This window comes from Python bivittatus, unplaced genomic scaffold (genome assembly GCF_059951505.1).
Source record: "Python bivittatus isolate LINGU-HERP-01145 unplaced genomic scaffold, Pbiv_v1 ctg000700_np1212, whole genome shotgun sequence".
NCBI classification, from domain to species: domain Eukaryota; kingdom Metazoa; phylum Chordata; class Lepidosauria; order Squamata; family Pythonidae; genus Python; species Python bivittatus.
This window is the reverse complement of record NW_028277098.1, coordinates 41,955,780-41,978,055: the sequence shown is the minus strand read 5'-3', so window position 1 is coordinate 41,978,055 and position 22,276 is coordinate 41,955,780. Positions and strand designations below refer to the sequence as shown.

The window sequence follows — 22,276 nt, the reverse complement described above, 5'->3', positions numbered from 1 at the left end:
TTGTGACGCATGCTCAAGGACCCTGTGCTTTCTAAAAAGATAGTGGGATGTGCATGTTTATACAGGTGCCATCCGTAACTATAAACAAGAAAGTGGAGTTGAAAGCGATTTTGAAAATATCAAGATGGAAAGTTTGAGCTAGTCACAAGAGCCCTGATTAGTGGCAGTAGCTCTTCTTTCTGCTAGAAGCTCTGCTTTGCTCTCCATTCCCCCCTCAGTTGGATTTTTTAAAAGAGACTTAGTCTTTCCCTTCCTCTCCTTTTTTTTTTTTCTCCTCTTGCTTTTTTTTTTTTTTTTTCTTATTTTTGGCAAGAACAAAGATAAAGAATCCTTTGACTCAATGAAGGTTTATCAATATAATAAACTATACGAGAAACACAATGCAGAAAAAGATCTTTAAACTATTGAGGATGACTATAAAAAACTGGAAGAAGAGCTGCAGAAATTCCCGCAAAAAAAAAGAAAAAAAGATATTAAAGCTAAAATGGACTTAATTAAACATAAAACGGGATCAATGGAAAAGGAAGAAATAGTACAAGAAATCAGAAACATTAAACAGAATTATTGTGAGGCTTATAAACTGAGAATTAAAAGGGTTAATCAACTGATAAATGAAGAGGGACAGACTTGTTCTTGGCACTGAGGGTGAGAAAAAGATTATACAAGATTATAATGGAAAATCGTACTAAGAGAATGCACAAAAAGAAGAAGTAAAACAATATTGAAAGAAACTACTTCAGATGTTTAAAGAAAAAACGAGGGGAATACAACAATGATGGAACTGACAGAAGCTTCAAAAAGCAGAATGTTTGAAAGGACATTTATTATTGCTTTCTCTTATCCAATAATATAGAAAAAGGAATAAACAGCTAGATATTTTGGGATATTGAATGAAAAGGGTGAACTCAAAATTATGCAAGCGCTGGAATAAAGTATAAATCTGAGATATATAGTTAAAAATTGTATTTGATTGTAAATGTTTTAAGAGATTAGACTAAAATTTATACATGGTTGAATATAGTAACATATAGATTTTAAACTAGAGATATTTTTGTTGAAACATGTAGTGAAGAATCTGGTTAGAACTGTAACCCGGTTAGAACTGTAACTGATATTGTAACTGATACTGGTTAGAACTGTAACTTTTAAGAATTGAAAAAATTAAAAAGTACTTATGCAGGAGGAAGTTATTGAAAATTATGGAATGTGCAGAGATGAGTTAAATTGAGATTTGAAATTAGAGTAAGAAGATAAGTAACTTGTTTTTATTAATGATTGGATGAGAAAATATAGTAATGTAATGGATTAGGAAATTTTATAATAGAAATTTGATATTAATTATTATATATATACACATATAATCGATAGATGAAAATGTATTACTAATCCTATTGAAAGTTAAAATTTCTTGTAATAAATGATTCTATAGATTAGCTATGAATGATTAATAATTGTTAATTGATAAGTATACAAGTATATGTTGAATAGATGATATGAGAATTTAAGATTATGAAAGGGGCACCAACGAGTTGGTAACTGGTTGACACACGGTATAAAATGAAAGATGCTTTTTTTTATGCCTTTCTATGGTTTTGTTTGTTCATGTATGTTTTGTGTTTGTTGTAAAAATAAAAAAATATTTTTTAAAAAAAAGACTGGCCAAAATAAGTGGATATCCTTGAACTGGTGCATAAAAGCCTTCACATGAAAGCAGACACTCACTCAAACTTTGCTGGACTTTCCAGATTATGGGGTAAATTTGGATTATTTCTTACTCCTTGGCCTTGCCTTCCTGCCATTTTCCACTCCATTTGTGATCTGTTCTGCTTGTTGATCCATGCACTGTTGTTTGAGACTAAATCTGCCATCCTCTGCAAGTGCTATACAAGAGGGCAGTGTTTTTCTCAACCTTGGGAACATGCTGGCTGGGGAATTCTAGGAGTTGAAGTCCACACATTTTAAAGTTCCCAAGGTTGAGAGACGCTGCAATAGGGCAACAAGAGGAGAGGGCGTGTGATTTCTCTCTTGCTTGCTTGCAGAAAAGGTGCTTTAAATCTTGATAACTGTAACATTCAAGGTACTTATCAGGATCTCTACTTTCCCTTGACAATGGTCACCGATGTAAGGGTAATGGTTAATATGTTTTATTTGCACAAATTCAAAGCATTTTCCTATGATCTTTATGAATTTCATGAATTGTATTTTATTTTTACATGGAGCTCCAAAATGCTTGTGAATATATACTTCTGAAAAGTAATTTGCTGGGAGAACTCATCCGATGAATAAGCATATCATTATTACACAGCTAAGAAACTACAGGGTCACAGAGGTATTTGAGAGAAGTCCACAGTCCATATTTTCTTTTAAAAAACACTACCTAATTGGTTAAATCAGTTATGTTTGAGGCAATAAATGGGAAATTGGATATATTGTCACATTGCTTTCAAGTTCCACATTTGACGAGCCTGCTTTGATTGAGGTTGAAGCTTTCATTTATCCTAGGTATCTCAGCAGCTTGAAATACCCTCCAGTGACTATTAGAAAAGCTTTATTTTTACATTGATGGAAAAATAACTAATATGCTCTTGCTAGAGGTTGCTTTACTTAACTATCTGAAAAAGGTCAATATTTCTTAATGCTGGAAGGGCAGATGATGACCTTTAATATTACAAGGCATATTTGCACCCTCAAGCTCTCTCATGACTGGTATAATAAACATGCATCAAATATATTTAAAACATTTCCTATATGGTCTGCATTTTTTATCCAAAAGGGAATATGCAGTACCTGATCTGTAGGCTCCAAAGTTTATATGTATTTCATATACATGTATATTTCCACATCTGAAAAAAGTTTCTAGATTGGGCCTAAGCTATTTTAACATTCAACCAATCATCCAAATATTTGCTTATGTTAGGATCTGTGAACAAAACTCAGTAACCTGCATGTTTCCCTTCCAAATAGCTTTTCAACACAATCATTAAGTAGTTTCACTACTTGGCCCTGGACAAGGACTACCACCATTTCGGGGAGCTGGATTGTTACATTCTCGGCTTCTAGACTGTTGTCCTCCACTATCTGCAGCCCAGCTGGACCAGCAGCTCCAGTTTCCATCTACTGGAACATCTGGGGGCAGAAAAGGAAAAATAAAATTATAGTGATGTTATGAAGTCAAACAATAAGGCAATGTCAGTCCTAATGTTCATGACTCCATTTTGGTCTATACAGATTAATACATGAAACCATAATCATACATATATAATTTTTCATATAAGCTCCAGCAGAATAATTTCTGAAACAAGGAAAAATATGCCCAGAAATTTTGTAATATTGCTACCCATGTTATTAAGAGTGTCTTGCCTTGATTGAAATACAGTAGAGTGAGATTATCACCTTCTTCTGTCATTCTAGAACAAAGTAACAACATCTACAAGGTGAGTCAAAATTGGCAAGATGGTAGATGGAGGGTCTCAATGCAAGGGGAGCAAGGGGTTTCTAAGAATCCCAGTGCCTTTGCTGAAAGAAGAACCTTCTATCAAACCCAGTCTGTGGCTTCATATTTTCAACGGTGGGACAAACAGGAAGGCCAAACATTCTATTGGAGCCATTTGCTCAGTGGTTGTGCACACACATGCATGTGCAGAGAACAGAGGAAGACGTCTAAGTAGCTTTGCCTCCAAGTTTTGAGAAAGCACACTTGGCTCATACCAACACACTTGGCAAAGCACCACTTGAAATGGTTTACATAGCACAGGCCAAAGAATGATAGACAGCATGAAAAGGGAAGGACACAGACTCAGATCCCAGTCTTTTAACCCCATACATGTATCCGGATGAGGATTTGCTCTGGCAGCGTCTTAATACTTTATCATGTTAGAATGTTCATGTCTTAATGCTTTTGACATGAAGCAATTTTAATGGATTTTAATCCCATTTGGTACCCATTTGGGGATTATACGGTTATAATAAAACCAGAGGTGCAACACAAATAACAACTGGTACAACACAAGTAGAATGGGTAGCACTACAACAATGCAGTCCATAGCTAATTTGAAAAAAAGAAGTGGGGTGGAGGATGGGGAATGTCACCCTACTTTCTTACTTGTTCTTTGTGTTTCTTCACAGGCAGTACCCTGATGTCCCACGGGGCAAATACATTCACAGCGAGTCCCTGAAAATAAATAAATAAATACATACATACATACATAAAATGGGGTTGGAGGAACTTCCGAGCAATTTTCAGACCTGTGCCAAGACTACTAAAATGCAATTGAAAGGATTAATAGTGCAGATGGCAAAGGAAACAATTTCAGTCCTGCCCAAAGACATTGGTTACCACCAAGAGGACAGATGACATAGTATTTGAGCAAAGGAACCAGGGGAATGCATCTCTTGTATCTACAACTCAATACAAAATTGTACACAATGTTTATCTATCATAGGTCCATATATCCAGTGACCCAGAAACCACGCACAGGGTGAGCAAGTGTTTCGGGGGTTAAGGGTTGCACTGGGCTTTTGAGGGTCATGCTGGGATAGAGGGAACAGCTTACTTCAAGAAGTTGATGGAGCCAGAAAAAGAAAATCCCTAAACTTGATTTAAATTTAAAAATAATTACAGTTGAATTAATTAAAGAGGAATACATAATTTTTACATGATTTCCCCATCTGCTATGTCAAATATTTTCAAAGTTTTGTGGGAAGTGGGAAGGCAGCTGGACTTTGTGTACCTCAAATGATGTTGGGTGACCTACTTAAGAAGATATTTTTTAGACTTTATATATATATATATTGCTGCCTCCTCAGGGCTATGAAAATGAGTAGAATGGATGAGGTTATCAAACCTTCTGGGAAAAACAACATAGATCTAACAGAATGATATTTGTTTGATTTGTAAAACCTTCAAACACATCAAGTTCTCAGGTCTGAAAGACTGCATCTTTAAGAATCATTAAAGTTAGGTAAAACATAATATTACAGCATATATAATTTCATTAACATGATTGGCATAAAATCCAACAGCAATGATGGAAAATACATCAGTCCCAATTATATAATAAAGTATCATTTCAAATATATGTCACCAATCAAGTTTGTGGGTACATATATCCAAATCTATGGATGTATGTATTCCCAAACTTGATTTGAGTCTCCTTCAATTCCCTAAGAGTATACACTGAAATAAGCTTTAAATAAGTGCTTTAAGTTCTAGTAGGCTTAACACACCAGTTTTCAGCAATATTACACCATCATCAAAGCCTTCCAAGCTCCTACAAAAGCCAAAAATGTTAACCCTTCTGCTCCAGCCTTTTCAGAGGCATCCAAAATAATAAAAAGTAGGGTGCCTTGACCATAGGAAAATTGCTCACCCTGTTTATAGAGTGGGCTACAGAGATCAAGAGAAAAGAGGATCTGACTTGTCAAAGGTACACATAGAAAAGAATAGAATACACATAGATATACATAGGAGAACACATAGAAAAGAATGTAGGGCACTTGGGGGTAGTTGGAACACATCTCCAGCCTGTTAAAGTTGTATAGCGAGAGCTGTGGATTACTTAATACCAGCTCCTTTGATTAATAGCACAACAGAAGTAAGAAGCAGTAAGAGCACTGAAAGTGAGCGGTGGTCCACATGCTGATGTAGCATCTAGTTTTAAGCAGTTGTATTTCCATGGTTAAAGGTTGTGCATGGAAACATGCATATGGGAAGAGTAATTTAACTCAGCCAACTGGGGAGTTTTTGCAAAGGCAATTCAGGAAAAAATTATTTCAGTCACTCCGGTAGGTAGGTAGGTAGAGGGCAGGGAGGAGAGTATAGCTTAGAGAGGGAGAAACTAAAGACCCACGGCTGTTCAGGCTAGAGGGACAAAGAAGCCAAGCTAGCTAAAGGTAGCTTTCTATATCTCCATTCCTTTGACCTGGGATAAAAATTGGCTTGAGGTCCACAGTGCATCATTGGGAATATTTCTGTCTGTGTTGTAGCTATGTGTGAAGGGGCTGATTAGATTTAGACACCAGCCTTCCTTCTCTGTGCTTAGGAAATTTGTCTCCTCAGCATTCCCCCAATTAACTAAAGCAAAACCGGATATGTAATGGTGTACTACATATTTACAAAACATCTGTCTGGCCCTTAATCCAGCTTTGCTTGTCCCAGCCACAGGCCTGTTACAATTCAGAAGTGATTTCTTCCCCCTCCCCTCCCCACCCCACTAGTGTCATCTGAAACACAGGAATGGTGCAAAATGGAAACAGGGAAAAACACCCAGTGCAGAGTCTCCAGTAATGATCATGATGAAAATTTTTAGCAGTTGCAGATGGCATTTTGTCTTCCAAGAGATGGAAGAAACAGTAATTAATGGCCAGAGAGCTAGTCAGCTAGTAAACTTAGCAAAGTTATTTCCGAAAGAGATTTTAAGCAGATTGCAATGCTGTGTTTAATGCCTAATTGAGTTGGAAGAGACCTTCTTAAATGTAAATGATTAAGATTACATTACACTTGCCAAAGTGGTAGAGTTTCTTATCTTGCTGGGCTGCCAGGGAAACAATTGTGACATTTAAAGAAATGTCTCACTTTCTTACAGTGAATGGAAACAAGAGGAAAGTTGAAGAAAACTAAAGCAAACTGCACTCTTAACACAGATATCAGACAAATCAACAGAGGTTGCAACTTACCTTTCAAAAATGGGGTTCCATTGCCCCGGCACTGAGCACATCTACAGTTACTTGTTTCCTGATGGAATTCCTCCAGGGCAAGCTTCATGTTTTGTTTCAGGGCAGCAGCATTGGCAAAAGTATTTGCAGTAATTAAATTGTAAAGAGGCTGCACCTATCAAGAGCAGAGAGAGAGGGGACCTGTTAATGTCTTCTGTGTATGTACAAATATCTCTAAATACGTCCAGGCAAAGGATATGGACCACAAAGATCAATATAGTTTATGATAACAGATGGTTTCCCCAGGTTTCAGATACAGCCTTTCCCAAACCTTCCAAGAAATATCAGACTTTCCTCTAGGCAACGGAGATGGAGACAACTTCATCATTTGTGGGTGGATTGAGACTTGATCCAATGACAGTGCATTAGAACTGACATGCAGAAATAATTCATTTCACTAATGGCCTATGTTAAACTTTCATGGGAGCAGAAGTGCCAGAAGCTACCAGACATCATCAGAACTCAAATGTCTAAAAGAAATGAAGCAGTAAATCCACCAAGGTGATCTCTTTTGGAGTGTAGTAGTTACCCATCCCTGTGAAGTAGTGCAAACACAATATACCATATCCTACAATTAATTTGAAACAGATGGCAAGACAGAAATGTGGAACTATGTACATATATATAGTCATGAATGTGAGATAGGCGACTATATAAATTGGATAGATAGATAGATAGATAGATAGATAGATAGATAGATAGATAGATAGATAGATAGATAGATAGATTATCCTATCAAGATGGCTTATCCCCTCCCTTTACTCTGCAAGGAGTATCAGCCATTTCTACAGAAGTCTTGGCAGTCATATTTTGTTGTTAAAGGTACAGACTGCAGAATAAGGTGGTAAGTTGTGCGAAAGGCAACAGCAGCTACTGAGATCATGCCTAATAACATGGTGACACAGAGGAGGCAGTGTGCTATATCATTAATGACTGGATCTTCTTCTGCAGCAATGAAATAATTGTCTGGGCATCATGTGGTGCCCCAGCCAAACTCTCTAATCCTCAAAAGCACAGGGAATAAGATGTTTGCAGCTGCAAATAAACATTAGAATTGTTCTTGCCCATTAGTCCTCTGTGATCTCAGGCCATGCTAACTAATAGTACATTTCTTTTTAAAAAATTGCTGCAGTGCTTGAACTAATGGGCACTAATTATACATTACCTTTTTTCTCCTTGTAATCTACCTCCAAGAAGATGAACTGCGTTCCTAGTCTGTACTGAGAGTAGCCACTGCAAATCATGGTCCAATTTGATTCAGAAGTGCCAACTGAACTGGATTAATTCAGATTTCGAATTTGGAAAAAGCTTTTTCTGCGCACACAAGCAAAAGCATCTGAATCATTTGTACAGATCCAGAGATTTCCAGTTCAATTCACCAACTGGGTTCAACTTTTCAATTTGGCATTATGTTTCATTTCACAGCTTTGGTTGAATCAGCTTTGATTCAAGTCTCCAAACCAAAGTGGACAACCTGCCCCAAGAAACAGCTTTCCTGCAAGCAAAGCAACTCTGGCCTTATGGTGATTCACTGATGTGGCTTCCTGAAAATAATCTCATTTTCTAAAAGTCTTGTCTAATTCTTTTCCCAGAATTGGAATATTCCCAGCTTGGGAACATTTCCTATTACATATAACTGTAATTGCCTCCACCTACTTTTTCTGATTACATGTACGCTGGGCAAATTAAACTACAAAATCTCAGTAGACAAAAATTGGATAAAGCAATAGGTGACAACCTGGGAGTAAAATTTAGTTATACAGCACAATTCATTTGAGACAGAGCTTGTTTATTGGGCTCATGTTTCAAATGCTGTTAAATCTATCCATCTACCATCATTGGATTAAAATGCTTTCTGTATTGCATATTCAAGAGTTGAGTAAAATTTCTTGCTGCTTTAGTCTGGTAAATGCTAGTCATCTTCTCCCAAATAAAAATTAGGTAGGATTGTTTCTTTTCCAAAGCACATATGCTAACTTCCTTATTTATTCAGCACTGTCAACAGATTTTAAAATCAGGCAAGTTACCCATTTTCAAATTCTGGACCGATTACAGATTTCATATTTGATTTCTACTCCCAATACGGGTTAATGTGTGAACTCATAGGCTTAGATCCAGAAAGGCTTTGGCAAAAGCACTCAACCAAAAAAGGACTTATCCCCACCAATGCTTCAGCAGCCACTCTGAATCAAAAAGGGGCCACCTAAACGGAGTGAGAAGATTATTAAAAACGACACAGTGCTGCTATCTGCAGCTCAATTCAATTTTCAGCATTTCTTCTTTCATCCTCAACACCTGCATCCCATCCCACTCCATTCGGTAAAATCTTCTGGTTCTCAGGAGTTTCTTTTTGGCTTCCACTAGCAATGATCTGTATTCAAACTTTAAAAGTGATCATTCTTTTCAATCGGGTAAAAAAATCACCCCACCAACTTGATCCTATTTTTTCCCCCATCCTGAGTATTGTTGAGGCTGGTTAATGCAACTTGCTGTGGAATGAATACTTGACACAACCTTCATTTGGATGATTTCAGGATTGTACTGAACAGCATCCCCCCACTCTTGCATCAGTTCTGCATTGGGCAAGTCTTTGTTTGCAAGTGTTGTAATGTGTTCACTGGCCCCTCCACGAACAAGAGCAATAAAGTCTTCCACAAATTTCTTTTCTGATGTGGCATCTGCGGAAAAATAATCAAGGCATTGGTTTAAAGTTTTGTACTCGCATGTTCACCTGGTAATAGCTCTAATGTCAAGAACTGAATTGCCTGACATAATGGTGCAGATCGTGCCATTCTTATCCTTCAGACAGCTGGCTGACACTGTTAATAATAAAGGAAAGGAAAACCAGTAGTTCTTGGTGTCCCTTTCCCCAGAATTTTCACTTTCTCTGGTCTATAGTACTCTGGTTTGCAAATAGCAGAGGTCCAGAACTATGTGATACAGAAAGGGAAAACCATATAACTGTCTTTCTGGAGTTTGCCCTTCCCCGAAGTCCAAACAGTGCTACTAGACTCCAGACTGCTCCAGGCTATCTAGAAAAGATTTTAGATATTGCAATATTGTGCTACAAGTCCTACTTGCCCATTTTAGATTCAATGTTTTAAAATAGTAACAACTTAAACATTGATGCAAATACATGGGCACCTGTAGAAACTTCCTGCTTTTGCCAAAATGGTGAGAGAAGTATTGTGCCATTGTGCTATAAGTTCCACCCCCTTTGTGACATCATTCTTTCCCCTACCTTGTTACAAAAGAAAATTGCAACATTATTAATATGATCATTAGTATTACTATTACTGTCTGAAACAGATTGGGTTATTTCAATCAAAATAAATTTCACAAAGTGGTTACTTTTATAATATTTTATCATTCCTCTGTTTACTTGAAATGCACCTGTGTGAAACTGCTTGCAGCTAGATTGATGGATGGATGGATGGATGGATAGAGATAGATAGATAGATAGATAGATAGATAGATAGATAGATAGATAGATAGATACATAGATAGATAAATAGACAGACAGACAGACAGACAGACAGACAGACAGACAGACAGACAGACAGACAGACAGATAGATAGATAGATAGATAGATAGATAGATAGATAGATAGATAGATAGATAGATAGATAGATAGATATAGATGGATGAGACATTTACTTGGTGGTTAGATCCTCACCTCCAATTTCTTTTAAAATGGCATTACACCCTCCAGTAGTTATTCCTCCTGATAGACTAACATCAAAAATAGTTATGCCCCCTTTAACTCCATTTTGTGTACAAGTTTTGACATCTCTGAAACTGTATCCTTTGAAAACAGAACAAATATTTATTAAAAATAAATATTTTTACCAAATACCAGCTTGTATTCAGAATCTAGGCAGTATGAAGAATTCAACTTCCCTTAATTTTCAACCCTGTATACACACATACTTGCTTTGATGGTTATCTTAATATTCTGCCTTTCCTCTAGGAGTTCAAGGCAGCTATACAGAGATTGTCCTTCATTTTATCCCCATGGTAGCAACCCTGGGAGGTAGGTTAGGCTGAACAGAGTGACTGGCCCAAAATCGCTAAGTGAGTTTCCATGGCTGAGGGTGGATCTGAACCTGGATTCCCCCTAGGCCTAGTCTTACACCTCAGGACTCACTTTTCAGGCATGGTGGCTGCAACAGAAAACCAGTTCCAGTCCTTCATGAATGGAAGTGCCTTCTCAGTTCAAGCATAACATGAAGATTCCTTCCTATATTACTTTTGTGAAAAGCTACCACATAAGAATCAGTTGTGCTTCACTGTTCAGATCTGAACATTACAGTGGAGGAATACTTCCTCACTAGTGTCACTAATGGAATATCATGTAATTAATATTGAATATATTTTCTAAGAGTCTATAATTCTGCAGCCAGTCTGGCAGGTTACAAAAAGTTACAGTCTGAGAATATTTTTGAGACTGCAAAAACATTTCAAGAAAAATGCTGAACAAAACACCCAAACAGCATAGTGAATATTAATCAGGGTATGCAGAATGCTAACAGTCTGTTGGGAAGGGCGGGGGGGGGGGGGAAGGAATGGAATAGAAGACATGGTTAAGTTAGACAATTGAAATGGAACTGGAACCATTTACTAATTAAGTAAAGGAAACCCATAATGGAACATTCTTTCCAGCCTACTGTCTTTCTCTATGAGGCTAAAACTACAACGGTAATAAAACTTAGCATCTATATTCTCAGCCCCAAGGGAAATGCTGCTTGCTGAGAAGCATGCCTTACAGAGGAGGTCTTGTACAGACGGTTTGTCAACTTCCCTTTGCCAATGGGTAAACAAGAGACTGAAGCTATTGATTAACAGCCCAAAGCTTTCTTTGTTCTGCCCAGAGAACACTGGCCTTGCAAAAGTAGCATCCATCACACTGTGAGAGTAATGTCAGATAGGAGACTCATCCCAGTCAATTATTTACTCTTTCCGAGGGGTGGACAATCTGGATGCTTACAGAAAGGAAAAGAGAATGTGGCAGTCTTAGAATGTTTGGTCAAGGTATTGGACTTTCAGATTTCATCAATTGAATTAATCACATAATTGTCCCAAGGGGGTGAGTTTCCAACTCATATGCATGGCTGTAAAAGAATCTCTAAATGATAGTATCCCCCAGTGATAGACACAGGTGCATCACAAAAAACAAAACAAAACAAAACAACAAAAATGAACAACAAAAAAAACTTTAAATGAGATAGGATGTAGCTTTTGGGTAACTTCTCACTCAGCCAACTCACTCCCTGGTGTCTTAACACTGTAACACCCAGATTTCCCACCAGCTTCCTATTGCTGCATGGATATAAAGCTGTCTAAAATTAATTCCCATAACTCAATTTTAGTTTATTCATTATGGCTAATTACATGCCTTTTGGTTTAAGTTTTTAGTCCCTAAAATGGCTTGCATCAATCTACCATGATTTAATCACTTGTTTAAAAAACAGGCGATGGTCTCATGAAAACCAGAAACTAAAACCACTTCAATAATTTGGCAGTTAAAAGCTGTTAATTTTTTCAACTTAAAAGTTCCAGTGACATGCAGCTGGCCAGTCTTTCTTGGAAAAGAAGTCTACAGAAGCAAAATGAAGGCATTTCCATGAGTGTTGGCAGAAAAGTGGCTATTCAGGAGGAATTTATACAAGTGAACATATTCTCTTAGTACTTTCCTAGCCTCTTGGAAAAGGAGAGGTTGATAAAGTTTATTACAAGATATTCATTTAGGTGGGCTATTTCACACGATTTACATCATGTACAATTATCACATCAAAAGAGACAGATGATATTAATGTCTCAAAATTAAAAAAAATAGTAAGAAAGAGGGTTGAATTTTAAATGGTCCTATTTTTGCAAGAGCCCAGCGATCAGCACCTAGAGAGGTTAAACAAACCAAAACTCTTGGCACAATGGAAAATTAATTAACCCAAATCCATCATTTCTTTCAATGAAAGCACTTTGGGCCAAGTTGCTAGGTTAAGTATTTGAACAAGTGTTTGTAAGTTAAGATAAAACCTTTTAAAAACTCAGCCTAAATCATCTGGTTGATTGACAGTCCTCTCTGCAATCATACCTGCCTTCTCAAGCTCATTATTATTCATGACCAAAGTATACTCATAAGTGCCACCAAGAGTTGCTTCAGTGATGTAATGTGTTCCATAGTCTCTGAAAAGATCTCGATATTCTCCATAGCTATACACCAAAGGCAAGTGAAGGATTCTCTGGAAGAACTCAGAATGAAGCATCAAGTCTTGTCTTTTCAGTTTATACTGGGCAACTTCCAGCTCTGCATGGGCATGGATAAACTTGCTAGACTGAATGAAAGCATCAGAAGAGACAGAGGAGTGGTTAGGATGTGGTCCATCATAGCATTACACACCCTACGTACACAAATGCCTATCTGTGGCATTATCCTGCTATCTGCATTAACTATATGTTGGAAATACATTGTTAAGTATTTGTAAGAACCTAATATTTAGAGTCAAACTGAATTTGATTCTAGATATAGGATCATTCATTTTTAAATTACAAAGTTATTGTCCCACAATAATGCTATACCACACACAGTCTCTTACAACCCCATTTTTGTGTGAATTTGCTTTTGATGGTTCCCCCCCCCAGAAAGCTCTCATAGGGCTTAACACAGTTATTTTATTTATCAAAACTTCTAGGCCTTAAAAGGCAGGGGGTAATTAGTCCCAATATGGCTCCTACTCTTTCAAACATATTTTCATATCACTGCTGTGCTCCTTTCTCCAATGAATATCTGGGGGGGGGGGGCGGGAACCCTGTGGCTCCTTTTGTAAAAATGTTATCCATACCAATATGTCCATGTACAGTAAATGCTACATTTAATAAACTTTAAATGATTATGAATAAATTTGTGGTTTATTTATTAGATTATATCTTGCCTTTCTTCCTAGAGTACAAAATAACTTACCTAAGTATCTCCATTTACAGGATCTAATCTAAAGGTTTTCATAAATGTAGAAACAGATAGATGATATAGCTACAGCTACAGATGGAGATGGTCTGGCATTGCTTGCCCTAAGTGAAATATATGAACCATGGAGGGAAAAGAAATCTTGTTTTTCATCATTTCAAAAAAGTTACATGGTTTTCTACCACTCATACTTTAATTCTAATGTGATTGGCTTTTAGAGTATGTGTTGAACCCATCTCCCTAGAGTAAGCCTCAGAGGAAGCACAAGTTTACCATTGAAGAAAATCTTTTCGTCCTCCTAACAAATTTTTGGTATCGCTTGTCATTCATGTTGTAACCGAATTTAAATACACCTGGTATAGTTAGTCCAATGCCAAAACTTTCTTCTTTTGATTTTGCCCTGGAGACACTGTGTTCAAAACTTGAAAATGATTCATATGCAGTCATTGAAAATTCATATTCGCCTTTGGTCTAAACACAAAGCAAGGAGAAAATAACATCTCAAGTGTCATGTTTAAAATGTAGGAAGGAACAAAGGAAAATTTGAGAACGAAAGTAGTCCACAATAGGTTACATGCTATAATTAGAATCAAAACATTCAGCTATGAAGATAGATAAACAATTAAATACAGCAACTTTTTTTTTTTTACAATATATTTAGATATAGGCAAAATCTGCTGAAATTCTAGTTCTGATTGAATTTTGATGGATTACTGTTGCACGCCAACTTACTCAATATTATTAATTTGTTGCTTAAGGTAAATGTAATTTGTGCATATAGGTTTTGCACCCATGGGTGTACCACATGGTGCTTTTAGTCATTTTAATTTTACATAAATAATTATCCTTAAGCATATTCAGGTTGTATGTGGTTCAGTGCAATAAGTAATACAAATATTGTAGGAATATCACTTGCTTGTTTGTTTATTTATTTAGTGGATTTCTCCCCCCGCCCATCTCCCCCACAATAGGGGACTCTGGGTGACTTAAAAAAAACATTAAAACTATAAATATATGTAAAACACATACAACATCCAAAATTGTTCATAGAAGTTGTTAAAGAATCTGTTAAAATTTGAAAAAAAATATTTTAAAGAGTAGTCCCATTCAAAATCTAGGTTGGCTCTATATTTGCACTCAGCAGATGTTTTCTGATTCCTCCTTCCACCTGAAACATCATGAGCCTTCTGAAAATCTGTTCTAGATGGTTAAGAATTGCAAGGAGAATCAACAAAGCTTGTTGCCCTGTCTTTCTTCTAGTTAAAATCCTTCACCTGATTCTAATTCTCTACAGCAGTGTTTCTCCACCTTAACAACTTTAAGATGTGTGGGCTTCAACTCCTAGAATTCCCCAGCCAGCATGGGGAATTGACAGATAATATTTGAGAATGCCCAGATAATCTGAAATCCAGCTAAAACAGCTAAATGTAAAACCAAATGTATGGGGGTTGAATGGATTACTGTTGCACTTTAATACTTCAATTTAGTTTCACTTTAATACAGCATTTATTGTGTTAAAGTGAAACTAAATACAAGGAGACAGTATTAAAATAAGCTAAATAAATGAATGACTCAAAGTTTAATTGCAAAAACATCTCTTAGATACATACCTCAGCCAAATAACTTTCTACATTGTACGGTTTTCTAAAACCAACATTACCAATATATTGTGGGCGACATGCTCCTGCATAATATTTATAGTCAAGAATTACTCCTTCCAGATTATTTGTGAAAGCATTTAAGCTGGAAAGAAAGGACATAGGTAGAGACAATAGATTTGCATATTAGTTATACTTCTACAGAAACTACATTTTCAAAGCTATATGTTTTAGTTATGCAGTTAGTACCTATAACCCAGCTTTAGACTCTAAATATTGAATTAGTAAGTCATTCTTTGGTACATTAGGTAACAAAGCTGAAATATTGTATATTTGGATGGTGGGGGGAAGATAATCCAATTTTTTACCATATCACATAAATTAGTACATTGAATGAGACAACTTGTCCAAACTTGTCATTTTGAACTTGTAGTAATTTATAAACACAGGAACACAGAAGGCTGCCTGATCTTAAGACGATCCTTTCGTTCTTCTAGTTCAGGTTATTGACAGCGATGGGTGCCAGATGTTTAAGGTTTCAGATTAAAGTCTTCTCAGTCCAGCTTGGAGAGGTTGGGGATTGAACCTGGGGCTTTCCCCATGCAAACCAGGTGTTTTGCTTTTTTTTTTATGTTCTTAACATGCACAATTAACAAAACAATCAACATAAAGAAAAAAGAACAATTAATAGAAACCAAAACAAAAGAAAAGGAAAGGAAAAACATTAGGGAAAAAACCCAAACTAAGAAAGGAAAAAAAAAAGGGGGGGGATCTACCTTGTACTGTATATTACATTTATCAATAGTCACTGGTTTACTAATGAATACACTATTATAATATATTCAGTACAAAATGTTATTGCAAAATATCACAAAGTCTCTGCCATAGTAACACATATTGCTGCATCCTTTGATTAGTAGAAAATATTGGCTTTTCCAAAACAGATAGATCCCACATTTCCAACAACCATTCCTTGACATGTGGAATAATATCATATTTCCAATTTCTCAATAAGATTGTATTAGCCAATCCCCAGCTCAATATACCAAAAATACTGAAAAACAGATTCCAAAACTTTGGTACATAGTTCAATATTACATTAACATCTTTAACGTTTAAAGATATTCCCATTAATCTGCTTCTACACACTATTCCAAAAAGATACCAGATGATCACATAAGCATATCATATGGGGTCAGTGAACCCTCAATGTTTTTACACCTCCAGTATAGAAAATCTGATGTCCATCCTTTTAAATACATTCTTTGGGGAGTCAAATGTACCCTATATACAATGATTTAATAAGCTTTAATCTCAGATCTGTAGATACTATTTTAACATTTTTAAGGATATTAATCAATTAATGGGGCATCATCGGAGATTCCAGATTTTTAATCCATGTTTGAAATATTCCAGAAATGTCCACTTTAAAAATATTCTTGAACTTTTGATAGTGATATGTTATAGGTTTTAATTCTATCTTGGATCCCTTCAGGTAAGACAGCATCTCAGATGCCTTTGAGGCAGTCAAAGTACCTGGCCCATATTGATCTATTAGAACATGCTTAAGTTTAAGTTATCAGCACTGTTGCAAACTGGGAAGATCAAGTTCAATTAAACAGACATAACAACTGATTTAAAGTCATGATCCTGGCTTCCACCCAAACTTTCTAATCAAATGTTTTACCACCAAGTAGAATTTGTCCAAAGAGTTAAATATTCTTGAGTCTTGTTATCAAAAACCAATCTACTTCCCAACATGGCCCAAGGATTTCTCACCATGTGCACCTTTTCTATTATACAGTATGTTGTTCCAAGTAGTAGCCATGCTTGCAAAAGATAATAACTTTCCAACATAGCCCATAGAGGTAATATTCAACTATATTTTCATTCGACATGCTGGTGGCTGATAAAATATTAACCCAATGATATTTTTGCAAATTTGATAAAGCAAAGCCACCTTCCTCAAACGGAAGCCTCAATTTAGCTAAGGAAAACCTTGGTGGTCCACTATCCCAAATAAATTTCTTAAATAACCTATCAATAAATATTCATTTTAATAACATTAATTATAGAAAACCAGGTGTTCTTCCACTGAGCTACAGCATGACCTTGGACCATTGCAGTTCAGCCTGTTTATGGTTCCATCAGAAATAGTACCCTGAGATTTGGCTGAACTCTGGAAAGAATAATCTTCTGAAGTCTGACTCTGCATCTTTGTTTGGGCTCCTTGAAACTAAAGCATTTTATGGACAGAGGGGGAAACAGCCACAGGAATCTCCTCTTACTCTATTCTTTTCATCATGCCTCAGATGATTTCAGTAAAATCTTTAAACTTAAGAAGCTTGAGAATAGTCATTAAAATCTAATGCAAGCAAACATATAGAAGTACTACATTATTTTCCTAATACCACTATTGTTCTTTATATGATCAGTAAATAGCTACCTTATTTGGATCAACTTTCTCACTGCAGTGTTAACAATTATGAGAGAAATCTCTTCAGTGTCCATTAAAGTATAGCAAAAAGCACAGAGAAGGTCCTCAAAAATTACCTTACCAATTAACAGAGACACATGAACAATAATTCTCACTCCCTATCCCTAATTATCATTAGGGATGCAATGCATACCTGTGCAACCACAGTTTCAAAGTAAGCTAACATTTGCCCTTAACTTGTACTGGGAATGCAAAACAATTGTTTACAATAAGTCGTGTGCATCTGTGGAAACATTTATATAGATATCCATCAGACAATGGTTATTTATTTGAAATTATATGATGATTCTCAAATGCATCTCAGATAAATTGTATTACATACTATGAGTGGAGCAGACTGAAAATTCTGAATGGTAAGTTCTGATATTGAATCTATCCATTCTGATGCAAGAAAAATTGGGATGGGGTGAAGATCAGTTCTGCTTATGGAGAGACCATTTTTGCTGCTCAGTAAAATGGTCAGCCACTTAACTATGAGGAGGGTTTAATTTCAACATTCTCTTTAAATTGCAATGCAAAAATCATCAACGCATTTTCTGTAATTCATTATTTCTTTTGGGAAGCAAATAAAGTTTCTATCTTTGTGGCTAATATCTGGCAAGCTTCTAACAGCCTAGAGGAATCCAAAAGGATCTAGGTAACGGCCTCTCTACCAGGGGATATAAATATGGATAGACTTCCTCATATTATATACTGGAAGATGGATGGATTTCTGTATATACCTGCACTACAGACATTATAGAATAGAGATGAAGAAATTGTTGTGTGAGGTAACATGATTTCCTGGCCTGCTTGGATAGATTTCAGGATGTTAATGCCAATAAAAAAGAAGCAGGAAAGAGAGATAACTCTTTTAAGACAAGAGTTGCTTTTGCTTCTTTCTCTCTTACTGTTCAAACAAATGCTTCCTTCTGTTAGAAAAAAAATATATATATACATGACAGGAGGCCTCAGAATTTTGTTTCATCTACTTTCGAAAGTGAACCAACATGAATGGGGTCTCCTGAAAAACGGTTATCACACTGATTTATGACTTCTCTGAATTTTGTGATGCAGTTTGGGGTTTAAAATTGTACTATACTAACTCTGTGTGTGTGTGTGTGTGTGTGTGTGTGTGTGTATCAATACAAATGCATATAAAATGAGCAATGCCATATATTTTAATGCATTAAAAAAAAACAGATTGTGATAATGGAAGAGTTTTATGCAACCCATGCAAAGCTCGTATGCATTGGATATGGACTCATATGTCTTCAACATTTCATGGCTTTAATCTTCTAATCCAATCCTAGTAATCAGAGTTACTAAGATTAATTCTGCACTTACCCGCTTGATAGCATCTGTATTCCCCAAAATTGTTCCAAAACCTGATTGCATTTCTGATATAACTTCCTACAATCAGCTTCATCTGACTGATCTCCACAGTCATCGTCTCCATTGCAAAGCAGCCTACGATTGATGCATCGGCCTAAAACATAGAATGAACTTGTTAACTGTTCATTGGACAGACTTTTCAGGTTAGTAAGTGCAGTGTTACATTCCTACTCCTTTAAAATATGCAGATCCCACAGCCATTTTATTTCCACTTAAAGCTCTTGTTTATCTCCTCATTCTTAATTGACTAAGTGTTGTTTATGGAGGCATACATTTTTTTAAACACCGTTTTCAGACAGAATCATTTTTACAATTAGAAGCAGATTATATTGCATTTAATAAGACCAGCTGGAAATTGCCCACAACATGGATCGTATGTTTAGCAGACTTTGCATTTAATGGACAAAATTTGTTTGATCTATAAAGAAAGTGCAGTTGCCTATAATGCTGCTTGCCTCTGGAAGTTCTTCTAGCTCTAGTCCATAATGCTGAGGGTTTATTCTGGCCCTGGTGTTCCCAGGCTCTGACTCTGAGCCTCTACATGACCTCTCAGTTGTGGCCTTGGCATATCAACCTACCATGTTTGTGGTTGGCAAAATCACTTGCACCATGTCTTGCTCCTTAACTACAGTCAAATTTCTTCCCCATGTTTCTTTTCTTTTCTCTTTTATACAAGTGTGTTTTGGGGCTTGAAAAATCCTATTCCTCATTTAACAGACATTTGGTTTTAATGGTTTTCCCCCCTTTCCCCAATTAGCCCATTAAATTGAGTCTTTACTAGCACATGGGAATCTGCACTGGTAGCATTCAACAAATGTATAATTTACCCATCCATCCAAAAGCTGTTCTGAATACTGACATCTTTATTTGAAAGGATGCTTCTATACTTCAGTACTGCATGGTCAAAAGATCTGCTTGTTTTCGGATAGGAGGGCAGCTGACATCTGTGGATTGTTACTATAATGGACTAGTTCTATCTTAAACCATTTGCTTCTGACCTTGCCAGATCTAACCCTCATACTTTCTTCCTGCTCATCTTCTGTACTGTGAGAAATAGTGCCTCCAGTTCTGGAGTTACTGTATAGCCATCAAGAGCTTCCAGTGGGGAATTATGGCAAGCTGACGCTCTCCAAAGGCACAGAGAGACAGCGCAGCTGAGAACAGTGGCTGGAAGACAGATTCTGGCTGGTGCAAAGGGAGATTGTGGGATCAATCTGGCTGGATCAAAGGGAGATTGTGAGATAAATCACGTGCACTCCAGACGGTGGTTCCTCATGAGTAAACTGCAGAAACAGAAAAGTTTTTGCAGTCAGCTCAGGAGTCAAGCTTCCAGGAGTCCTGGGATTCTATCTATGCTCCTAACTGTGATGGAGCTGATACAGACATTAAGCCTTCCTCATTTCTTAATTGCTTTGGGAAGTAATTAATCTACAGATAAGGAGAGATTTCTTTGCGGCAAAGATAAGGCCCCTTGCAGTGACTTAATTCTCCTTTCAGGATTACAAAACAAAAACAAAAACAAGAAAACAAGAAAGAGATACTTTGGTTTAAACATCCAAGAATCCTATGCAAAAATTTTAATAAAGAGAAGATTTAAGAAAGTTTTAAAATGGATAAGGGGACAATCTTTTTGTTCTTTTTTTTAATCCTTTTTACTTTTGATGAAAGTGCTTTGTTATAAATTTGCACTAAGCCAGTTAAAGATACCATTCTGTGTGGGAATGCTTGATGTTTATTCTTAAAGAGTACATTTAATTGATGGACTTTACATAACAAGATAAGGTAAAGAAACAGACTGTGATGTTTAGTTGCCATGGAGATGTGATGCAGCTTGTGGCTGAAGCTATAGAAAGCTACCAAAACAAACGTGTCAAAGCCACAAAAAGATAGTAAGGGGGGGAGGGGGGAAGGAGAGGCTTGTCTTTTTCTTTTGCTTGCTGGAGACAAACTTTATCTTTACACTGATGTCAAAAAATGGCTGCTAGAAAACTGGCAAGAGAGGGCAGAGAGGGTTCACTACAGCAACCTGCAGAAAAAATAGTTACACACAAGATATAGTTCAGAAATTATTTGAACAGATGGGAAATAAATTTGATGCTTTTGAAAAAAGGATGGATGAAAAAGTCATAATGTTGAGAGAGGAGATGAAAGAAGATGTTAAAAACATGGAAAGTTCTATAAAGCAAATATCTGAGGAGGTAAAACAAATTAATGATAAAGAGGAAAATTTAGAGAGTAAGACATAGGTTCAAGGTAGAGAGTTGGAAAGAGAACTGGATAATCTGACTTTAATGGAATTGAGAGAGAAAGACTTCTGTTTGAGATTTAGAGCTGTTCCAGAGGTTCCAAATGAAAATATTAGAGAACAGATTATTACAGTTTTGGCAATTCTTTTGGATTGGGAGGAGGAAGATATGGACATTGATAAGGTCTATGGAATTTATTTAAGTCCTGCATCAGCATTTTAATAGAAGACTGAAATAATACAAATACCATTGTTTTGAAAGAGATTCCTATTAGAAGTTTATGTATGAGAAAAGAATACGCCTTCCTGGCTGAAAAATTAACCAGAAAAAGATTCCGTTTCGATGGGACAGATTGGAAGGTATGATTTTTACTTTTAAACAGCAGAGATTTAGACTGAATTCTGTTCAGACGATGAGCAATTTTTTAGAAAGACATAAAGAAGAATTGGAGGAAATGGAAATGGAGCTTTCAGAGGGAACTACACAAAAACCACAACAGACGCAAGAGGAATTGAAAAAAGATGATACTGAATTAGGTGCTACATGTATGGACTTTGTGGAGTCCTTGGGGTTCTCTGAGCTTGGTTCTCCCCAAGGACTCCACAGTTCAACCCTGAGCTACACATATTCACCTTTATTGGTATGTATGGAGTTTTCTAAATCTTTGGACTAAGTATGGATTACAAATGTTTAACATGGAATATAAATGAGCAAATGCTCCTCAAAAGTAAAAAAAAATCATTATTTGAAAAAATTAAAGCAGGACATTGTTTGCCTATAAGAGACTTATATCAAATATATATATATATATATATATATATATATATATATATATATATAATATTTGACCAACAAATCCTTGGATAAAGAATTGGTGTTTTG

The 22,276-nt window shown here is 36.3% G+C and overlaps 1 protein-coding gene across 1 annotated transcript in view; it reads right to left on the bottom strand.

Annotated features, from left to right (window-relative positions):
- Positions 1 to 2,185: 2,185 nt before the first annotated feature.
- Positions 2,186 to 22,276, bottom strand: part of C8B (complement C8 beta chain) — a 29,575-nt gene continuing 9,484 nt past the window's right edge. Inside the window, exons 4-12 of the mRNA XM_025174730.2 lie at positions 19,101 to 19,242; positions 15,290 to 15,422; positions 13,953 to 14,150; positions 12,810 to 13,050; positions 10,392 to 10,520; positions 9,229 to 9,392; positions 6,676 to 6,829; positions 4,103 to 4,171; positions 2,186 to 3,126 (exon numbers count right to left, since the gene is read on the bottom strand). Coding sequence (XP_025030498.2) covers positions 2,981 to 3,126; positions 4,103 to 4,171; positions 6,676 to 6,829; positions 9,229 to 9,392; positions 10,392 to 10,520; positions 12,810 to 13,050; positions 13,953 to 14,150; positions 15,290 to 15,422; positions 19,101 to 19,242 — 1,376 coding nt within the window. The 3' untranslated portion in view covers positions 2,186 to 2,980. The remainder of the gene's footprint in view (positions 3,127 to 4,102; positions 4,172 to 6,675; positions 6,830 to 9,228; positions 9,393 to 10,391; positions 10,521 to 12,809; positions 13,051 to 13,952; positions 14,151 to 15,289; positions 15,423 to 19,100; positions 19,243 to 22,276) is intronic.